Below are 19,166 nucleotides of genomic sequence, written 5' to 3'. Positions count from 1 at the left end.
GGCTGCACCTAGACTTCTTTATTCTGAGTATTTTTTTCTTAGGCTAAACTGCTTTATTTGGCTTAAAAGAGTTTAAGAAGCACTGGCTACTTTGACTGAGCTGGGGGAGTGGGTTGTGCTGGCAGCTGGGGGTGGTAAATTGCAGCAGCGAGTGGCTGCTTCCGTGCTGTGGCTTTTTAGTTCTGAGCAGCCTCAGAAGCAGTGAGGGCTCTGCACAGGGTATGTGCACCTCTGTTACACAAAGCTGTCTCAGCATCAGGAACTGCAGTCCAAATGGGCTGAAGGTGCTGTTTTCCAGGGAAGTGCACTTGTGGGTGCAAAGTGCTTGCTCTGCCAGCTGCCTGAGGTTCGGGAACCTCAGCACAGAATTGCTTAAGAAAAGGTGCCACTTGCCCTGGCTTATCCAGGATTTTGCAACATTTAGCCAGACGGAGAAGGGCTGGATTTCTCTCACAAGGTTCGTTGCTTTCCTTCTGCAGTTTTCTCCATGAGCAGCCACGTGGTGCCCGTGCTGCTGCTGGGGCTCACCTGCCACCCACGCACAGCTGAGGCTTTGGAAACTGGCAGCAGCCCTCAGAGCAGCTGCAGCCTCCTGCACCACTGTGGAGTTCATGAAAATGTGCCTTGGGAAGGTCTTGCTTTTAATCCTCATGGCCATGAAATTACAGCTTGTCCAACTACCAGCAGCAAGTTAAAAAATAAAAAAGCCCTCTAGTATTTTGCTAGTCCTTATTTGCTACTGTTGGTATTTTATTTCCTCTTGGAAATGATTTTGTATCCATGCTTAGTGAAAACACATTTCTGTTACAGTCTCTGTGTTTTAAATGTGGAGCATTAAATGAATCCTTCTATCAGCATGAAATTCACCACACTTATTTACTCTTATAATTAAGATAGATGGGTTTGTTTATTGGGTAATTTTATCAATTTTGCTTCAAGAGTTTCCTCAGAGCCTGCAGTACAATCCCTGAGGGTTGCCTGTCTAAACTTCAGGGAGTATAATTGATAAACTCCTACTGCTTTCAATTTTTCTGGTGGTTTAAAGAAAGAATTGTGTATTTTCTGCCTAAATAAATAATTAATCTTGCAATAATAGGTTGGTGATACTTTTGAAGCTTGCAGTTTGCTTTCTGGTCATGCATTACTTATATTTAGAGTTGGTTTAAGTTGATTAGGCAATAAAAGTCTAAGCTTACAAAAGAGATGAATCTTCCTTGATAACTTGGGTTGATCTAGAAGATTTAGGGTGTTGTGTTAATTTTGCCTCAGTTAATTATCTGAAAGTCACATTGCACCATTAGAGTGTATCAAGTGAGTCAGCCCTAGTTGCTAGTTAGTTCTATCAATTTGGAGCAAGACCCTATGTGCACCTAAGTCCTGTATGTCCTTACCAGAGTGAAAGAAAGGAATTTTCCCACCAAACAAATATAATTTTAAATGTTCACAACAGACCAATTTTTACAAGATACAAATGTTTTTAAAAGGAACCTCTAAGGAAGAAAAAATGGAAAATGCATGTCAGGTTTCTGTTACAAAGTGTTAGAGTAAACAAAAAGTGCCATCAAAAGACACTGTCAACTGAGCACCTAGTTTTGCAAATCTAAACCTATTCAACTATTCTGATTGCATTTTTGCTGAAGTTGAATTTAAAACTCTTGTGAGTGGGTGAAATTGAGGGCACATGGTAGTCTTCATGTAATCCCCAAAAGGGTCAATTTGGATTTTGTAGATGAAATGCAGTGGAATTCATAAAGACTGCTTGTGTAAGTATTTTAAATGAGTTTCTGCCACAGACCACTTAGAGACTGTGTGTCACTGCTCTGGTACTCTCTGCTTGTGTTACCAGGAAGGAAGGGAGCAGGAGGCTGGTGCAGGACCAGCTCCGCGCTCTCACACTCAGAAGAGAGCCTCGAGTTCTGTGTAAAGTTTAACATTGCTTTTTCTTCCTAAGCAGGTGTGAAAGTAAAGAGCTGGATGTTGAAATAAGGAACCTGATAGGGAAGAGCAACACTTACAAGTCGTGTGAGGACCCCAGACCTCTTGCCCAAGAGAGGCTGAGCCCTCAGAGAACTTCGTGTTCCCTTAAGGTAATCGCAGTGTGCTGTTGCAATGTTTATCTGCCAGGAAAGAACATTCAGGGGATGTTCTCTGGGGGACTTGACTATGCATGAAACTTTAGGATTTCTGAAATGATGCAATGAACTTGCTACAGTTTTTTTTTTCCTAATATAGCTACTTTCTGTTATGAGGAAGAGTTACTGTGAAGGTACATTTCATACATAGTGCTTTAAAAGGTCAGCTAATTATCCACTGATTATCCTAAGTCAAACCCTGTGTCCAGATGTGCCTTTTGGATAACAAATCCTCAGAACTATGTAACCCCCAAAACACTGTCATTTTTGATGCATTTGGGAGTTCTGATTTAACAGGGAATGAGCAGAGGTGTGGGACACAAAGACCTGTGGAAGTGTCAGGTTTTAGATGAATAGGAAGAGAGCAGAAGGAAAATGATGATGATTCAAAACCACACTTCTGTGGTATTGCAAACAGAAAATCGTAAGCCACCTGCTAAGGCGGTTGTCTTTGCCTGCAGTGAAGCAGTGGTTAACAAGCCTGACAGAAACTTGTTCTGGGTTTCCCTCTCAGTTTCACTCCTCTCCCCTGAAATAGGGAGAATAGAAGGAATTTCTGTGTTTTCCACAAACTGGGAACAGGAGGAGGGAGGGGTGTTGATGAGAGCAGTGATTAAACCATGAGTGATATCCACCTGCAAGGGATGATACACTTACCTGTGTCACTCCAGCACAGGATGGGGAAAGGAAAACTCTGAAGGCTGCACCCCGCGGCAGGAAATTTCTGAGGAGGTAAAAGGGAGATGACTCTCTTCTACAAAATCCAAAATTACACACAGCTCCTTTCACATGTAAACCGCCATCTCCAGAATGACTCATGACCTCGGGGCATGAAGCTGAGCCTAAGCCCAAGGAGACACCCCAGGGTCAGACCAGTGGGATTAGAAACTGAGAGAGAAGCCACAGGCAGGGATGGGGATTCCCGGAGGCAGGGGAGAAATAAGCATGGTGAAGCAGAAGTCAGTGCAGAACCAAGCTTTGAAATTACAAGCCACAAATGATCCATGGAAACACCTGGTTGCACATGTTAGCCTCCCTCCAGCAGAAGGAGACATAGGAGAGGATTTGGGGGATGTGGGGAAGAAAGAAAAAGGATGTGCTTACCTGGACCCTTTCTGTGTGGTGCTGCAGTGCTTCGCACAGGATACCATGGCAGTATTTAATCTGTCATGCTTTTATGCTCTCTGCATTTATAGCACTTCTTGCCTGTGAAAGGTGTGTGTGGTTTTTCAGAGCTAAGAGGGACAGTTTATGATACTTCTGCACTAGACACATGCTGGCTATTTTTTCTTTATACTTTTAAGTCAAGCAACTTTTCACTTGGCTGGTTATTGAGCTGAGCTTCAAGTGAGTGACAGCTTGACAGTTCTGATGAGCTTCAACAACCTTGGTGTAAGGGGCAAGGAGCACATGAATTGTGTGTTTCGGGAAAGGAGGTCACACTTTTAACACCTAGTAGATGTTGTGAAGATTATGAAATACTATTAATCCTCCGACCCCCCTGCCCCAACCCCCCCTCCCAGCAGAAAATATCAGTTTGTCAAATTAGGCTGATTTGGACTTAAAATGAGGGGCAAATTATATATTTAAGAGTTAGGAAAAAGTTAATAATGAAACAAAAGTGTACCCTTCCCTGTAATGTCAATCATTCACCAGGAAGTTATTTGTCACAGCTAGCAGGTCATTTTCATTCTGTAACTTTTTTTCTGGAGTGAAAAGTACACATTGCACTCTGCAGAATGGCATTTCCATTTGCCCTTAAATTGCTTTCAAGACTAATCTGTACATGTCTGTAAACAGATTCCCCTTTTTGCCAGGATTTTTTTCCATAAAAATTTATGATATTAATGTGGTTTTAAATGCAAATATTTGAGAGAGAGAAAATGTAGATCTGCAGAATGAGCTCATTCTCAGCACATCCTTTAGACTATGACTCCTTTAATTGCAGCTTGTCCTGATGCTGTATTCATCATTCCAGGAAAGGGAATAGATTTGCATTTTTTAGATTTACAAATTGTCATCCACTTATTTTCACATGAAACTTGGATTTTCATCATCAGGCCTGAGCTTGCAAATGCTTAGGTACTTGGGAGGCCATGCCCTTATAGTTAGTGGATAAAGGAAATCCTGAAGCAGGAGCCTGTGCTATGTTTGATTTACTCTGAAACCGCTTCTTGCTCTAATTTTTTCCGGTTCCCACGTATTAAGACACAAATTTGTATCTGCACCTATTTTTCTGTCAGAGGGAGCATGTAACTGAGCAGCACAAAAGGCTGAGGCTGACACACTTACCAAAGGGAAAATCCCTTTCTAGCACACCTCTCTGGTGAGGCACAGGGGCCAGGCTGTGGCAGGAAGAGGCAGATTCTTCTTCTGGTTCAAGAGCCAATTTTATTCTTCAGCTAAAATCTCTCATTTTTTACCACTTCACCACATGCCTCAGAATGGGAAAGGGAGTCGCAATGGATGTTGTGGCAAGCACTGCTGGCATAACAACAGCTTCAGCAATAAAGCCAAAACCAAACCTCAACTGAAACATAAGCAAAGTGACTGCTTCCCAAAAGCCACCGAATTTTAACCCAAGTAACCTCAGAGTTAATCTAGCTTCTACAAGTCTGCAACTGAACAATAAATAAAAATAAATTTTAAAAAAATATCCCCAACAAATCTGACAGTAGTTCCATGATCAGCTAGGAAGAGAACAGAAAAAGATTGCTTTGTCATTTTGCACCATTTTGTTATCATCAAGGAAAGCCTCACATTTGCTTGCATCAAGCCTTTTAATGGTTCTTGGTTTCACTGCAGTTACTGAGCAGACAATTTTCAGAAGTGAGAAATGGTTTTCATTATCTGAAATTATGAGTGACATTTTGTAATACCATTGTTCCCAGAATTAAGATCCAGCACTCTGAAGATGAGAACTTCTATCTTCTCATGATGCCTAGGCTTGAGAGAGGATTCAGCACCGGCCAAAGCTCCAAGGCTTTGATTTTTCTCCCACTGCAAGCTTCCCAAAGATGCCTAAAAGGCTTTTATGCTCAGGAAGCTCAGGTCTTCCTAGAATACAAACTAAAATATTTCACATTTTTAAACAGGGCATTAAAAAAAAAAAACCCTCAAAGCTACTACTAATAGAAATTACAGAATATCATGGAAATAACATAGAAATCAAGAAAAGGCTTCTAAGCTGTTGTATGCTGCCACTTGGGAGTTAGGGAGTGTGAGGGGCAGCAGATCCTGCCATTTGCTTCCTGGAAAGCTTTTTCCGTACCTGGCAGATTTTTAGGTTTGTGACTGCATTTACAGTCTGGTTGTCAACTGGAATTTTCCAAGCAATTTAAAACTGTGTATTTAGTTCAATAGCTTCAAACCAAGTATAAATGCTTTAAAATATTTTGGGGATTTTTTGAATTCTGAAGCCTGATAGTTCTCCAAGAGTCCTTCTGTTAAGGATTTCTGTATATCTCAGGTTTCTGAAGTGCTGTTGTTAAGTTTTTCTTGATTATATAGCAGTAAATATAAACAAATGTAGTGTCTTTATCTCTGCAGTATCAATGAAAATGAATGTTGTCATCTCCTTATCTTTGTTTTCACTGCTATTGCCTGTTTTGACAGAGACAGGCAATGATTTTGCTTTAACATCTCCCAGTTTTTGCTGGAAGAATACCACCACCTCTGAAGAGCTTCAGTTTTTGTTCCCTACTCACTGGCATTTCTTCTGTTCATACAGATTCCAGACATACTTCTCTCCCTCCAGTCTGTTCTTACGTGGCAACCAGTTATCCATGTGAATGCTAAGCTGGATGAGACAGGCACTGAAAAGTACTTTAGTCTTAGTTCTATTCTGTCAAATTTTATATAAAATCATTCACTTTCGGTTGTCATTAATGCAGTCATGAAGAAATCACCAACAAAGGACTTGGTGTCCTAATGTCCAGCTAGCTTTCCAGGAAACTACTCACCTCTCCAGGAAGCTGTTGTGACCCAGCTTACAGTATCAACCAAGGTCTCAGCCTCATCCTCTCTTCAAAGTAATTTGAGCATTAATGTCTTTCAAGTGGGAGCTGTGATTCATGAGTAGGGCTGTGCACTGGGTTTGCTCTTCTGACCCCACTGCGGGGACCACTCTGCACCTCACTCACCACATCCCAGCGTGCTCTTGTGGGGAAACCAGAAACTGGGGCTGCTTTACCTTTGCAGGCCAGACCATAAAATACAGCTGTTCAACCTGAGCTTTCTCCCACAGCTGAGGTGCTGCTGGAGTGGGGATGAGATTGGTGAGAGTGGGAGCTGGGGGATGGACAGGGTCTGGGCTCGAGAGACAGCGTCCTCGAGAGCAGATGTGCAATGTGGAACGTTTGTGATTTTATTTTTATGGATCTGATGCTCAGTGCTGGTGCTTTAGACTCTTTGCACGAGTTTATAGTCTTCAATGCTGAACCTGCTCAAAGACTAGTTTTGATATAGGTACAGATTAAATTCTTCTGATTTTTGATGGGTAGGATGATTCCTATGTAGAATCTGAAACATCTTCATTAAAAGAACCTTTGTTTTATAGTTTTTCTCTTGATATACCACAGTTCCAGCTGCTCCATGAACCAGGAGAAAAATAAAAAGAATCTCAGGGTAGCAGGATATATTTCATATGCAAATATTATAAAATAGTAGCTTTCTTCCAAATTGGGGTTTGTGTCTTGCAAAAGAGGAGTTGCTTAGTCACACATTGTGAACCAGAGACCTGGAATGTGGCTGCAAAATTCCAGCATTTCACTGGATTGCTTTACTTTGTCTAAATCCTTTTTGGAAATTGAAAGAGGGGTTTCTATTATTGGATGTCAAATTTCACAGGCTAGCTTTCATTCCATTCCTTGAAAGTGGAATAAGCAACCTCTCCTGCCACTGCAAAAGCCATAGACCCAGAGATCTTTCCACAATAAGGAGCAGGATTTTTCTTTCATGCTTCCTTCTGAAATCTAGCATTATTCAGAATTCCAAGACTGAAGAAGAGAACATTTTAGACTTTTCTGTTTCATTTTGACTTTTTATAGGAAGTCTGTGGAAGCCTTTTCTTCGTTAATCTTTCCTGTGAGATTAACCTGGTAAGGTAAACATCTTTCTCCAAATGGGAAACTAAGGCACAAGTTTGGAGCATTGGGTACCTTTGAGTACTCAAGTCTTGGGTAGCTTGAAGCTGGACCCGGCTTGGGTGAGGCAAGTACCAGAAGTGCAAATAAAACATCTGCCATTCTTCATCTTTGTGCAGCTTTTCTTCAGGGAAACAAATCAATTTTCCAATTATGGTTTTCCCCTAAATATCTCGGGGTCTTTGTATGGGGGTGCTCTTCCCTGTAGCTGTTAACAGACTTTGCTATTGCTCCTTTAGAAGCATGACTCATTCCTTTTTCTGTTCTGATAGTTCACTCTTAGTGTCAATAATTGTTGTAATTACTTAAGTCCTTTTTTATAACTGGAAGCAGGGATAGAAAAGCCTGTCCTCTTACTGAAAAAGCAAATACCCTTCCTTCCCTTATACATGCAACTTCCTCTCTGGGGTGAACTGGCCAGGCAATTGTGATTTCCATGCACACAAAGCAGAGAGCTGCCTTGCCTGGCACATTAGTCATAGGCATTGTGCTTCATCCTTTCTGGGAAGCCCCACTCAGGAAGGAGGAAAAGGTTAAAATCAGAATTCCACCACTTCTTTCTGGACCGTGGCTGCTTCCACAGGCAGCACTCCTGGATCTTCTGGGTCTGAAAACAATTCTCCTGCTCCTTTAGCCAAGATAAAATCTCTGTTTCATTGCTCTTCTTCTTCCAAAGACCCACAGTGAAGGAAACGCTCCAGGCCGGCTTGGATGCACCTGGGCAGGTGGGAGTGACATGGAAGCTTCAGCAGAACCATTGGACGTAAGTGACTGTGTTGGCTGTTCTCTGAAATGTTTTCTGATTAACAGGAGCTGGTGCAGGTCACTTTCTAGATTGACAATTATGGGCTCATCTTTGTGTTCTAATAGATTTTTCTGAATGATTTAAACTGTGTAAGAGTGGAAGGAAATGGTAGAAATATTTTTGCAGATGGCATTCTTAGAAAGAAGCTCTTTCCTAATGGTTTTTTTTTTTACCCTCCAGAAGTTACACAAAGGGTACAAAGTGGTTCATTTGAGTGATCCCACAACTTCTGTGAGCATTTGGGCTAGTTGGTGCCAAGTGTATGTATAGTTGTTAGATTTGTGAATTGTTCTATCACTTTATTAGTATTCTTAAATATGCACTTCCATAAACGCCTAAGGCCCAGATGCTGGAAGCAATTCAGCATGTGAATAACTCCATAAGCTGCCAGGTATTGCTTCAGATACTCTAAATTAAACATGTCTGTGAACTACAAGAAGAGGTATTAAGTGTTTTCTGGCTTGAAAGTCAAGTGCTCCACATTAGAGTTCAGCAGGACCGGCCATGGGGCAAATATGTGGTTGGGATTTTTGCCTTTGAAAAGACACAGCAAAACTGTTCTTTGATCTTCATTGGTATTCAGCATTAAATTCTCTATCTAAAGAAAATTTATTCCAGACCTCAGAAGTGCTCACACTATTATTCTAGTTTTTCATGTATTGGTTGAGAATTTAGGAGGGGAAACAAAAATCCCTGAGTATGTATCTGAACAGAGTATGTTCTATTTTTATGAGAATGTCTCTTTTTTTCCCCAGTACAGTTCTCTCTCTCTCTCTCTCTCTAACAGATCACATGTTAGTTATCATGACAATCCATAGAAACTTCTTGGAAATTATGTTATAAGGCACTGCCATTAAAAAATTGAGGGTGTAGCTCCTGCTGTCCTGCATGGGTGAAACTCCACACTTAAAAAAGTGGAGCAGTTACAGACTGATCTTCTAAATTTCTCCAAATGGTCAATTTGTTTTCTGTATTGCTTGTTTTGAGCCCTTTGTGCTAAAGTTTATTACCTTGGGTCTGCAAGCACTTTCCAGGGACAATCCTACTAATTATTCTAGTTCTTGTAAATGAAGGGAATTACTTAGGCCCACTCCACATCATGCTCAACTTTTGTGGCTTGTACTACTTGTTTGTATTACCACCTGCAAGATAATTAAAATCCTATTTTGTGTTCTGTGTCTCAGATGGTACAAATAGATACAATTTTGGCTATTTCAGTGGCTATTTGCATAATGCTTCAATTAAAACACAGCCTGAGCAGGGTTAAAGCAGATGTATGCTCCAGAATCAGCTGTCAGCAGGTGTGAAGGTACTCAGATACAAATTTGGTGTAGGAAAATGTTTGTTTCAGTTTCTTTATGTGCACCTGTCAGGGTGGATGGGAGCTTTACATGAGAATCTTGAAGAGAACAGGCCAGAAGCATTAATTTTTGAACATTCCTTTTCTCCAGTCAAGGCACACATTACTGAGAAAAAAGAAGCCTTTATCATCCAGTTCTCTGGAGCAACAGATCCTCACACTGGAAAGACAGAGACGAGAGGTAATCTTAAATATACCCTTAACCACATGATGACTGATTGTACCATGCCTATAAATCTGGAAGAGCAGAAGTTTGTTTAGTACAAAAGGCAAATTTTATTAATGATCACTATTGTAAAGGCCAAGGAACAACAAGCAGGGTTTGCACCCAGTAGTATTCCAGTCAGTAGGAGTCTTCCATTCATTTGTTTGAAGTCAAAGACCTTCTAATTAGAAATATGTTCATGGAACTTGTAGCAAACTAGCAGCAAAGTCCTTGGCCATTTGGGATTTGTGCAGTGTTGCAAATGATCCACCTGTAGCTTATTGTGTATTTGCATGTTTCCTGAGTGTTGCTTCCTGACTGTTCATGTGCTTTAACTGAAATACCAAAGCACTGGCAGATGGGCTGCAAGGCTTGCCAAACCTTAAACTTGCTGCTTCTGAAATGAACTGGCCAGATGATGAGGAGGTTGGGAACACTTATTGACAGAGGATTAGAATGCCAGTCTGTTTTTGATTTACTGAGAATGTTGAAATAAGGGTTATTTACTCTGCCTTCCTGGTAATTACAGCTTCTGGAGGTGAACAAGCAATGGGATCATCAATTTAGAAGTATGAAACAGCTTTATGAAAAGCAGGTAACAATGCTGACAGCTTCTATTGGAATATGTGTGCCACCTGCTGACAGTTAAGTCTGTATTCAAATACCAGCCAGCCATAGCCATGGTAAATACCTTCCTTTGTCTTTAGCTCATAAATTAAAAAAGCTTCACCATATAAAAGTGAAGCCAACGTGTGTCAGTCTTCAGTAGGACAAACTAACCAGAGAAGCAGGGTGTCCCTTAAATAGGAGGGACCAGTGTGGACATGACAGCAGAGATCTTCATGCCCTCCACACGGTAGTAAAAATTGTCCATAATTGAGAGCACAGTTAACTGAAAATCAGCTTGCAGTGCCTGGTGTGCCCAGCCCCTGATCCACATCATCACATATCTGGTGGTTCTTGTCCCATCTCTTGTGAAGCCTGGGAGCTCCCTGGTAAATTCTCCGTGAAAGTTGCCCTCTCTAAGCAGAGACTTTCAAAATTAATTGTAAATAAGTATTTTTATTTCCTTTTTTTCCCCCCCCCAGATCCAATTGCAGTAGCTTTTGTTCCTTGCTTATGGCTGTGTGGCATCATTGCTGCAGACATTATTGTCAGCTGCCTAGTGAAGCTGAGTGCTTACAATTTTGCTGGTATTCCAAAACCCAAGTTGCTTCATTGAGTGACATATCTCATCTACTCTTTCCTGCTGTAAAAAGGAAGTTTATAGAATGACTTAATGTGCTTATCAGGAAAATTTTCTCTCTAATATTTTCCAGAAAGCTTTACTGAGATCTGGATCATTCATTTTCTTTTTCCCTCAAAGAGAAGAGGAAGCCAAATGGCTCTTCCTCATTTAATTTGGAGCTGTATTATGCCTCTGGCTTGACACCCTGGAGGTGCTGTGCCTTTCAGAATCCCCAATCAGCCCAGCATGGTCTGTCACTTGCTTTTCAGCTGACAGAGATGAAGGCAAAGCTGGACATGTCGGAGAGGAGAGTGAGCGAGCTGGAGCAGGAGAGACACCGGCAGCATCCAGAGGAGGAGAGGTGGCGAGCGCTGGGCAGAGAGAGGCTGCTGCAGGAAAAGGTAGGAGGGTGCCCTGTGTCACTGCTTTTGTGCTCTGTGGTGAACACTCTCTCACCTTTCATCTTTCTCCCCTTGGGTGAGGCAGAGCGTGGGTTGTGCACAGCCCAGAGGTGAGACTGTGCCTCCTCAATATTGTACCCAAGGCAGTGGCTGCTGATCTGCCTCATCACAGAACCGTGTATAGAGAGAGAGTCATTTCAATAGGGACTGGCAGACAGCATGGCATTAGTGTATGTGGGGGAGTAAAGAGCAGGTTGATATCTACACTGCAGAGATTTCCCTCCTCACAGTTCAGTTCAGGGTGAATTTCTTTGCAAACAAAAATGCTGCAGTTATTTCCAGTGGAAGAGGAGCACCATTGCAGGTTGTTACACAAAGTGCTTGGCAAGAAATACTCAAAGGAATGAATGCAGCTCCAGTCCCCCAGGTTGTGGTATTGACAATACAGGGTCTCATACATGTGGTAGGTATCTCAGCTCCCTGTAGATATTAGCAACACAGTCAGTGCAGTTATCAGGGCTGGAAGTATCTGGGCTGATCAGCTGCTCCAGGGTGCTGTTCACCTCACCCTCGGAGTGGTTGTGGTCCTCTCTCAGGACTCCTGGGGCACTGGCTCTTGTGGTGGGCTTTTGCATCTAAATTTAGATCCCTGAGCTGAATTCCCACCTCAGTAAAACCACCAGCCTGAATGATGGGCACCTACACAAAACTTTGTGCTCCCTTTTGCAAGCCCCACAGAGTGGTGCTTCCTGTTCTCATTCTGCTTCATGGTATCACGTTCTTCATGACCTCTTGTGAGAGTTTCTGGATGGTGATGGCATGTGATGGCTGAAGCTGGGTTTCTCTATTCACGTGGTAACCTGAAACAAGTGCTAGTTGTATCACTTCGAGGCTCAGATAGGATGTGAGCTAGCTGGTGCAGGAAAAGAAATGCAATCCCCTTAGCTTGTATCTGTATAAGCAGAAGATTCATCTTACTTATCAATTAGTCTTAGCTAAGCACATACTTGATTTCCAGCTCATAGCACAATTTACATGTTTTAAGGCAAACTTTGTCATTATGTACTTGCTGAATCACTGCCTGTATTTGCTCTGAGTGTTGATTCAATGTGAGACAGTTCATATTCCTATTCATGTTACTGCCTGCCTTTTAATATATGATACCTGGGAAAAATAGCTACCATTTTGTAAAAATAAGGATGAGTAGTACACTCTCCCAGGTTTTTTACTGCATACATGAATAATAAACTAAATAACAATATAGTCCAAAAACTTTTTATGGGGACAGGTTAACCAGCATGGAACTTTGGTCTTAAATCTGCAATTACTTTGAAGTTGCACACACACCATATGACAAGTAAATGCTTGTCAGCTTGAGCTAGCTCCTGGATGAGTTCCTATACATATTGCAGAGATACCTTGCTAATCTTGCCTAGTTTTTGGAGAAAACGAAATGTTCCAGCTAACTTTGAACACAGCAGAGTAAAGTTCCTCATGTGTAAGCAACAGTTACTCAGGGGTGTTTTTCATGGTGATGAGCTTCTGATGAGCCCCAACTGTGACTGGCTGCACAGAGATGTGCCTGTTACACAGAGGAAACCCCCATTCATATGGTGTGCTGTGCCTGTGATTGTTGGGTCTCACGTTTTTATTCACATAAAGCAGCTGCAGAAGAATTTTTTTTTTTTTTTTTTTTTTTTAACTAGGCCTTCTGTTTCATTTGCCTGAACAGCTTTGCCCTGAGACCAGTCTGGCAAAAATGGGATAGTAAGGAATGCCTTATGCCTTGCCCTGTGAGGGAAGTTTACAAAATGCCATTTGCTTCAGGATCCGATTTGGATCTCAGCTCCCTTCACTGTAAATTGAAAATAGCCATACTGAAAGAGAATAAGAGAGTCAAATTCACAGTTAGGCAAATCTGCCCTAATAATTCTTATAATGGCATCTTGGAAAGAAGGCTCATCTGTAAATCCTTTTGTAAGTAGGGACAGTGTGGGCATATGCACCAGGAATCGTCCAGGTGAAGTCAACAACAACTGTGATGGGGTCAAAAAAGTGGATTTTTAAGCCTTGTTTGGTTCCTTGGTAATTCTGGAGCAAGCTGAGACCTTATCTTATGTAGTGGATAAAGCCCTAAGACTATTTGACCCTGAGATCTGGTTTTGTCTTTAATGTTGTGTGGCACTGGGAATGGCTGGGACTCCATCAGCATTTAGTCCTGGCCTTATTCTCTGAGTACACAGGAGAAATGCAGGTCTGGGGTAACTGTCATGGTGATTTTGATCTGCTTGGCCTGCCAGCATTCTCATGCCTTCGTGCAACTGCAGAGAGCAAGGGTTTAGTCTGGTATGTTGTCTCTGTCTCGTCATATGGTGAGTGGTCAAAACAATTTCTACAGACTTTATCATATCTGGGTGTACTAATGATCTGCCTTCCTGTTGCCTCCCTTCCCAGCTGTGTTTGGGGCAACAAAAATGCAGCACATCTGTCAGACAGAAGATTATTCTGAAAATTGTTCTTGAAAAATGTTTCCATCTGCATTTCAGCAGCATCTCTCTTGTTTTTTTACATCCCAGAAAGATACAGAGGTCCTTAGTGAAGCTCTCCATGAAATGAAGGAAGAGAACAGGCTCCTGAAGCAGAAGAATGCCTCAATGACCAGAAAGAAAGAATACTATGAGAGTGAAATAAGTCGTCTCAACAAGGTAGAACAGGAGTGAGCTGCTGATTCCTTTAATTCTAAGATCTCTGTTGTCAGTGACCTACCAGATAGCATCTTTTCAGTCCTGGGTGAACAACCTGGTGGCAAACTCATGATGACCATTTGGGAGCTGGGGAAACAAGCAAGAACTCACTTCAGCTCATTCCTGTGCATGCTGCTCTTCACAGGTAGTAGGGTTGCATTGTAAAGAGAAAAATCTAGAGAGTATTTCGCTGCTCCTATGAAATCTCTCTATGTGTCATGTCATGCCTAAGCCCTTTCTACATCCTCCCTCCTCAGAGCAAAAGGGAAATGGCACAAAGATGCTTCTGTATGCACCTGGTGAAACACTGTGGTTGAAAAGAAAGGTCACACAGTTTAAAAACTGTTGTCGTACATATATTCTGTATTTGAGAACAATGGCTTCTCTTCACAAGATATGGTCCTGTCCTGCTGTTTATATCCATGCACACATATATTCATACCTATAATATTATGTGTATATGTGTCCCACTGAGGAAATTGCCATTAAATAGCTAAATGGGATTTTTTTTTTTAACTGAGGGAAAGTAATAAATGTAATTAAGTTTAATCAAAAGATCACATAAAGCAGTGGGTGTTTTCTAACAATTTTGTATTTCTTGGTGAACCACAAACACTTCCTGAGGAAATGCACTGCAGTAACCATTGCTGTGTAACTTTAATAAGTGCTTTAATAAGCTAAAGGGCCATGATGTGCAAAAGTTGAGCCAAAAAACATAATGTTGCTGTAAGAAAAAATCTGACAGAACCCATGATCTCTAGCTCTTTTTGAAATGCATTGACAGGACTTGCTCAAAGCTCCAGTCTAACTTTAATTCAAGGCCTTGTTTGTTAAACAACTTACTTAAATATTTTATTTTGCTGTTTTATGATGTGGCTGTAATAAGACAGATGGATATATAGACCATTCTTTTAAATGAAGCATAAATTTCATATAATACGCTTTCCCAACAGTAATTTATTGATTTTACGTGTATTTTCATCCTTCGAATCTCATATCATGAATGCACATAAAACTGAAAGGGACCCTCTGTGCCCTTTTAACTTCAGTTCCCTTCTATTGCAGGTTCAGCCACTTGAAGTTGTTTGATTTCAGAGAATTTGTAATAAATTTTTCTTCTTTTTGGGTGAAAGGATAAAGCAGGGTCTCACAGTATTGTTTCCAAATGCAGTTCAAAAAAAATCTTCACCTTACTGTTAACCTTTTAAGATTGAATTTTCTGGATTTTTCTTTTCTTTTTTTCTTCCCCCCCCCTCCATAATTCTGAGTTGTAGAACCTCCTCAAAAAGGTGTTAAAGGGAGTCTCAGAGGGGCAGAAGAAGGGTTAATCAGTAATCAGGGTATCTGTATTTTCACCCTCCCAGTTTAAGTTCAACCTTCTTTATGTACTGGCATGGAACACAAGCTTTGCCACTATTATACCAGTTTCACTTCTGCACAATTCTCAGGGACAGGAGCTCATCAGATAAAAAAGCCTTCCTTTTCTCTTCTGTGCCTTCCATGGAAAGTGCTTGATTTTTGTTGGGCCTTGGATAATAAATGCTAATCCTTGGATTACCTTGGATACTGGTTCTCCTGCTTGGCTGCTTCTTCCCCCTTTCCTCTTCCTGCTCCAAATTATCTTCCCTCCTTCCCTCGTGGAGTGGGCAGCAGGGGAGAGCTGAGGACCATCAGCACAAGTTGAACTTCTGAAAGGGATGAAGTTAGGGATTCGTATCTTATGTGAGAGAATTTGGAAGGTACTGAACGGCATTTGTGCTAGAGTAAAAAAGTAATACATAATTATAATATATGGTTATAGACAGATGGAAGAGTGATTTAAAGATTATGCCAGTCCAAAGGAGAGCTGTGTAGTACTGTTGCAAATAACAACATCTGCAAAGAACTGTGTCAGAATTTCAGTGTAAAACAGAGTTAAGAGTGGTACCAATGTTGTGTGTATTCGTAACTCCCTCTAGTGACAAGCTATCGAGACTACACAACTTCCTCTCAAACAGGAGGCTTTACTTTTGTTCCACGTGAAGGAATCTCTACTTTCAGTGCAGAAAATGTTTCAGTCAAACTTTACTGTAGTAAAGTGAGTTTATATCCAGTGTATATAAGTGAAGCAACTACAAGTGAAGGGGAAACCGCTTTCTAATAGTTTAAAAGCTTTTTTTTTCTTTTTCATGTAGTGGATCTCTGCTCAGTAATTTTGCTGTTTGATGTTGTAGGCCCTTCTGGATGCATTGAAAAAGCAGCACCCACCTGTGGTTGGGACTCCTCCAGGAAAGGGTGACAGGAGCAGCATTGAGGAGATGAGAACCCAACTTGGAGTTCTTAAACAGCAGGTAAGAACATCTTAAGTAAGCCTGGATGGATTTCACAGAGCATAATTTCTCCTTCTCTCCCAGGAATTGTGCCTGGTAGACTTGCTGTGTAGAACTTTTGAAAGGAAGAGCCAGTTTAGCCACAGCCCTTTGGAATGATGTTTCCCCAGATGCTGTCATCACAGCAGTGTCCACAAAGTGAATCTGAGTCCTGGCAAAGGACTGGAGCAAGGACTTGCGGAGGGCTCAAAGCAGCAGAATGGCTCTCCTGATGCTTGGAGGTGTCCTGCCAGCTCTCTGCTAGGGGCTGAATTTCATCCAGAGGGAATGCTGAATTTCATGAGTTACTGATTGTGTCTTCTGCTCCTTTTACCTTAGAAGTTGCCAATGTAGTGAATTATCCAAGGATCCTAGTCTTGGAACACTAGAGTGTTGGCATTGCAGTTTTTTTAAGTTGCATTGATAACCTGCATCCCAAGCACTATAGATTTGTATTTATTTATTTTTTAATCTTTGTTCTGAGCAACTCAAGTGTTTTCTGCACTGCCTTTCTTTCCATACGAAAGAATCTGTTTAACAACATAATAGTTTTCAGATAATTTTACACTTCGGGTCTGTTGTCCTGGATAGTGTCAGGGTTAACGTTATTGACACACAAATGGATGTGATCAGAATGGGAATTTTATTCAATGGGAATAAAATACTTGTTTCTGTCACGTTTGACAGCAGAGCCAGATTTTGCTCTCTAATGTAATGCTTGCCACATGCTGGAGAACAAAATCCTGCACTTGATTGTACAGTAATGAGTTATTTCATTCTACACAATAAAATAGAGTAAACCATTTTTTTTTCCAAAATTCTCATGGGGTATCCATTTTATGAATGTGTTTTTCTAGTTGTATAAATCAGTACAGTGAGTCCAGACTTCCTTCTACACGAATGGAGCAGAAGGCTCTAACTGGATGGAGGGAGGACCTTTGGAGCAAAGAGAGATGTGACAGAGTCCCACAGGAGCTTAGCTGTCATCAGCCCATCCCTGGTCACGGCAGGAGATGAAGGCATTCATTGCTTGGGAGGTGTCCTCCTCTTTCTCAGGGCAACAGAATATACAGCAAAACTGTGCCAAAGTGGTTCCCTTGCAGCTCCAGCAGATTGTACACCTGGGGAGTGGGAGGTGGGACAGCAGAAAGGGAATTGGGAGAGAAGAAATGAGGAAATACTGAGGAGGGAAGTGTGTAGATGGACAAGGGTTACAGGGATTTCTGCAAGTGACAGCCTTGTCTCTGCTTTGGAGGGTCAGGAAAAGAATTTTCCTGTGTTGACCTTTTCCTTCCCCTGAGGTATTAACATTTTCCTAGTCCTTCTGAGAAGTCATAGCACTGCTTGCAGCACAAAGAAAACTGGATCTGCCCAATGGGCCAGACATGAGCCACAGCAAGCAAGTTTTTTGGGAAGAGACTGTCAGCAGGCTTTAGTGAGCAACCAAGAGGACATGAAAGGGCTTCTGAAAGTTCTGGTGGTGCTTCCCACCCAAACATGCCTTTGCTATTATTTGTTGGTAGAAGTGCCAGCAACCTCCAGCTTCTCACCAGGTGGACATCTGACCATTAGCTGAAGAATTAAGGCAGTCATCTTAACACCAATTAATTTTTGGATTTGTGTTTTGTTTCCAAATCCGTGCACTCGCTGCCTGTGCCTGGGGTGGTCAGATATTTTTTAATGGGATGAAGCTCTATAATTCCTGACCACATAAAAAGAGCTAAGCCACTGCATCCTTCAGCATTTGCAAGGCAGCTTATTTTCTAGGAACGGGGTCAAACATCTGTATTTCCATTGGGAATTGTGTACATTACATTCCATTTGGAATTGTGTACATTACATTCCCCTCTGTCTCTACACTGGGGTGAGGAGGTTCTTCACTAACTCCTTGCACTTGAGATACAGGAGGGAGTTAGAAGTGCCCATTGTTAAAGAGAAAACTGGAAAAATGTTAGTGAAATGTTTGTCCTGCCACTGTTAATCCCTTAAAAAGATTGTTTATAATATTTAAAACTGCTATTTGCCAGTCAGCCTTTTAAATGACCAGGTTGTACAAAAGCTGGCACTGGGGGCTGTTTCAATTGATGTGTGCCATTGGAGAATGTCCATTGCTTGTCACTTGGTATTGGTCACAAAAAAAGACCAGGGAAACTTTGTTTGGAGGATTGTACAGAGGAGGGATCCCTTTGGAATGCACCCTCCTGCTTGGGCAGTGTTTAGAAAGCAACCAAACCACAAAGTGGCTCTGCTGAAGTTCACACACTGTTCATAATGATTGCAGGTCCAAATATATGAGGAGGACTTCAGAAAGGAGAGATCTGACCGGGAGAGGCTTAATGAGGAGAAAGAAGCATTGCAGAAAACTAATGAGAGATTACAATCTCAACTGAGTAGACTCAGCTCTCAGGTATGAGTCCAAAGAAAGCTCCCATTGCCAGCACATGTGTATTTTATTTTTTTTTCTCACTTTCCACACAACTCAAGGCTTTCTGGCTTCCCTTAATTGACATTGGATTTTATATGAGGTCACCACCTGGGATGAAATCATTCTGAAGTAATGCAGTAAGAAGATGAGAAATTATTAGAGAAGACTTCCAAAATAAGTAGATGAAGGGAGTATTTATTGCAGAAACTTTTCAAACATATCTGAAAATGGAGGAGGGGGAGGGGGACACAACCAAAAACAAATCCAGAAGACTTTGATTGTTTCACTGGCACTTGATATAAGAGTTGTAAGATCAAACCAACTTTTGAAATAAAGAGCTTCTGTAGTTCATCCTGACCTCTGCAATTGAATTA

General features: G+C 41.5%; 1 protein-coding gene across 4 annotated transcripts in view; it reads left to right on the top strand.

Annotated features, from left to right (window-relative positions):
- TNIP3 (TNFAIP3 interacting protein 3) overlaps positions 1–19,166 on the top strand; it is a 58,886-nt gene that overhangs the window by 28,725 nt on the left and 10,995 nt on the right. For 3 of the 4 annotated variants that reach the window (XM_039551472.1, XM_019290113.3, XM_039551473.1), the window contains 8 exons: positions 1,955–2,087; positions 7,953–8,039; positions 9,533–9,622; positions 10,176–10,241; positions 11,144–11,275; positions 13,852–13,980; positions 16,233–16,349; positions 18,649–18,774. In XM_039551472.1, the coding sequence (XP_039407406.1) occupies positions 1,955–2,087; positions 7,953–8,039; positions 9,533–9,622; positions 10,176–10,241; positions 11,144–11,275; positions 13,852–13,980; positions 16,233–16,349; positions 18,649–18,774 (880 nt within the window). Of the gene's footprint in view, positions 1–206; positions 458–1,954; positions 2,088–7,952; positions 8,040–9,532; positions 9,623–10,175; positions 10,242–11,143; positions 11,276–13,851; positions 13,981–16,232; positions 16,350–18,648; positions 18,775–19,166 lie in introns of those variants that run through there. The other variant, XM_019290111.3, reaches the window with a different exon arrangement.

This window comes from Corvus cornix, chromosome 4, assembly GCF_000738735.6.
Source record: "Corvus cornix cornix isolate S_Up_H32 chromosome 4, ASM73873v5, whole genome shotgun sequence".
NCBI classification, from domain to species: domain Eukaryota; kingdom Metazoa; phylum Chordata; class Aves; order Passeriformes; family Corvidae; genus Corvus; species Corvus cornix.
The sequence above is the reverse complement of the archived record's forward strand: the minus strand, read 5'-3'. Positions and strand labels throughout refer to the sequence as shown.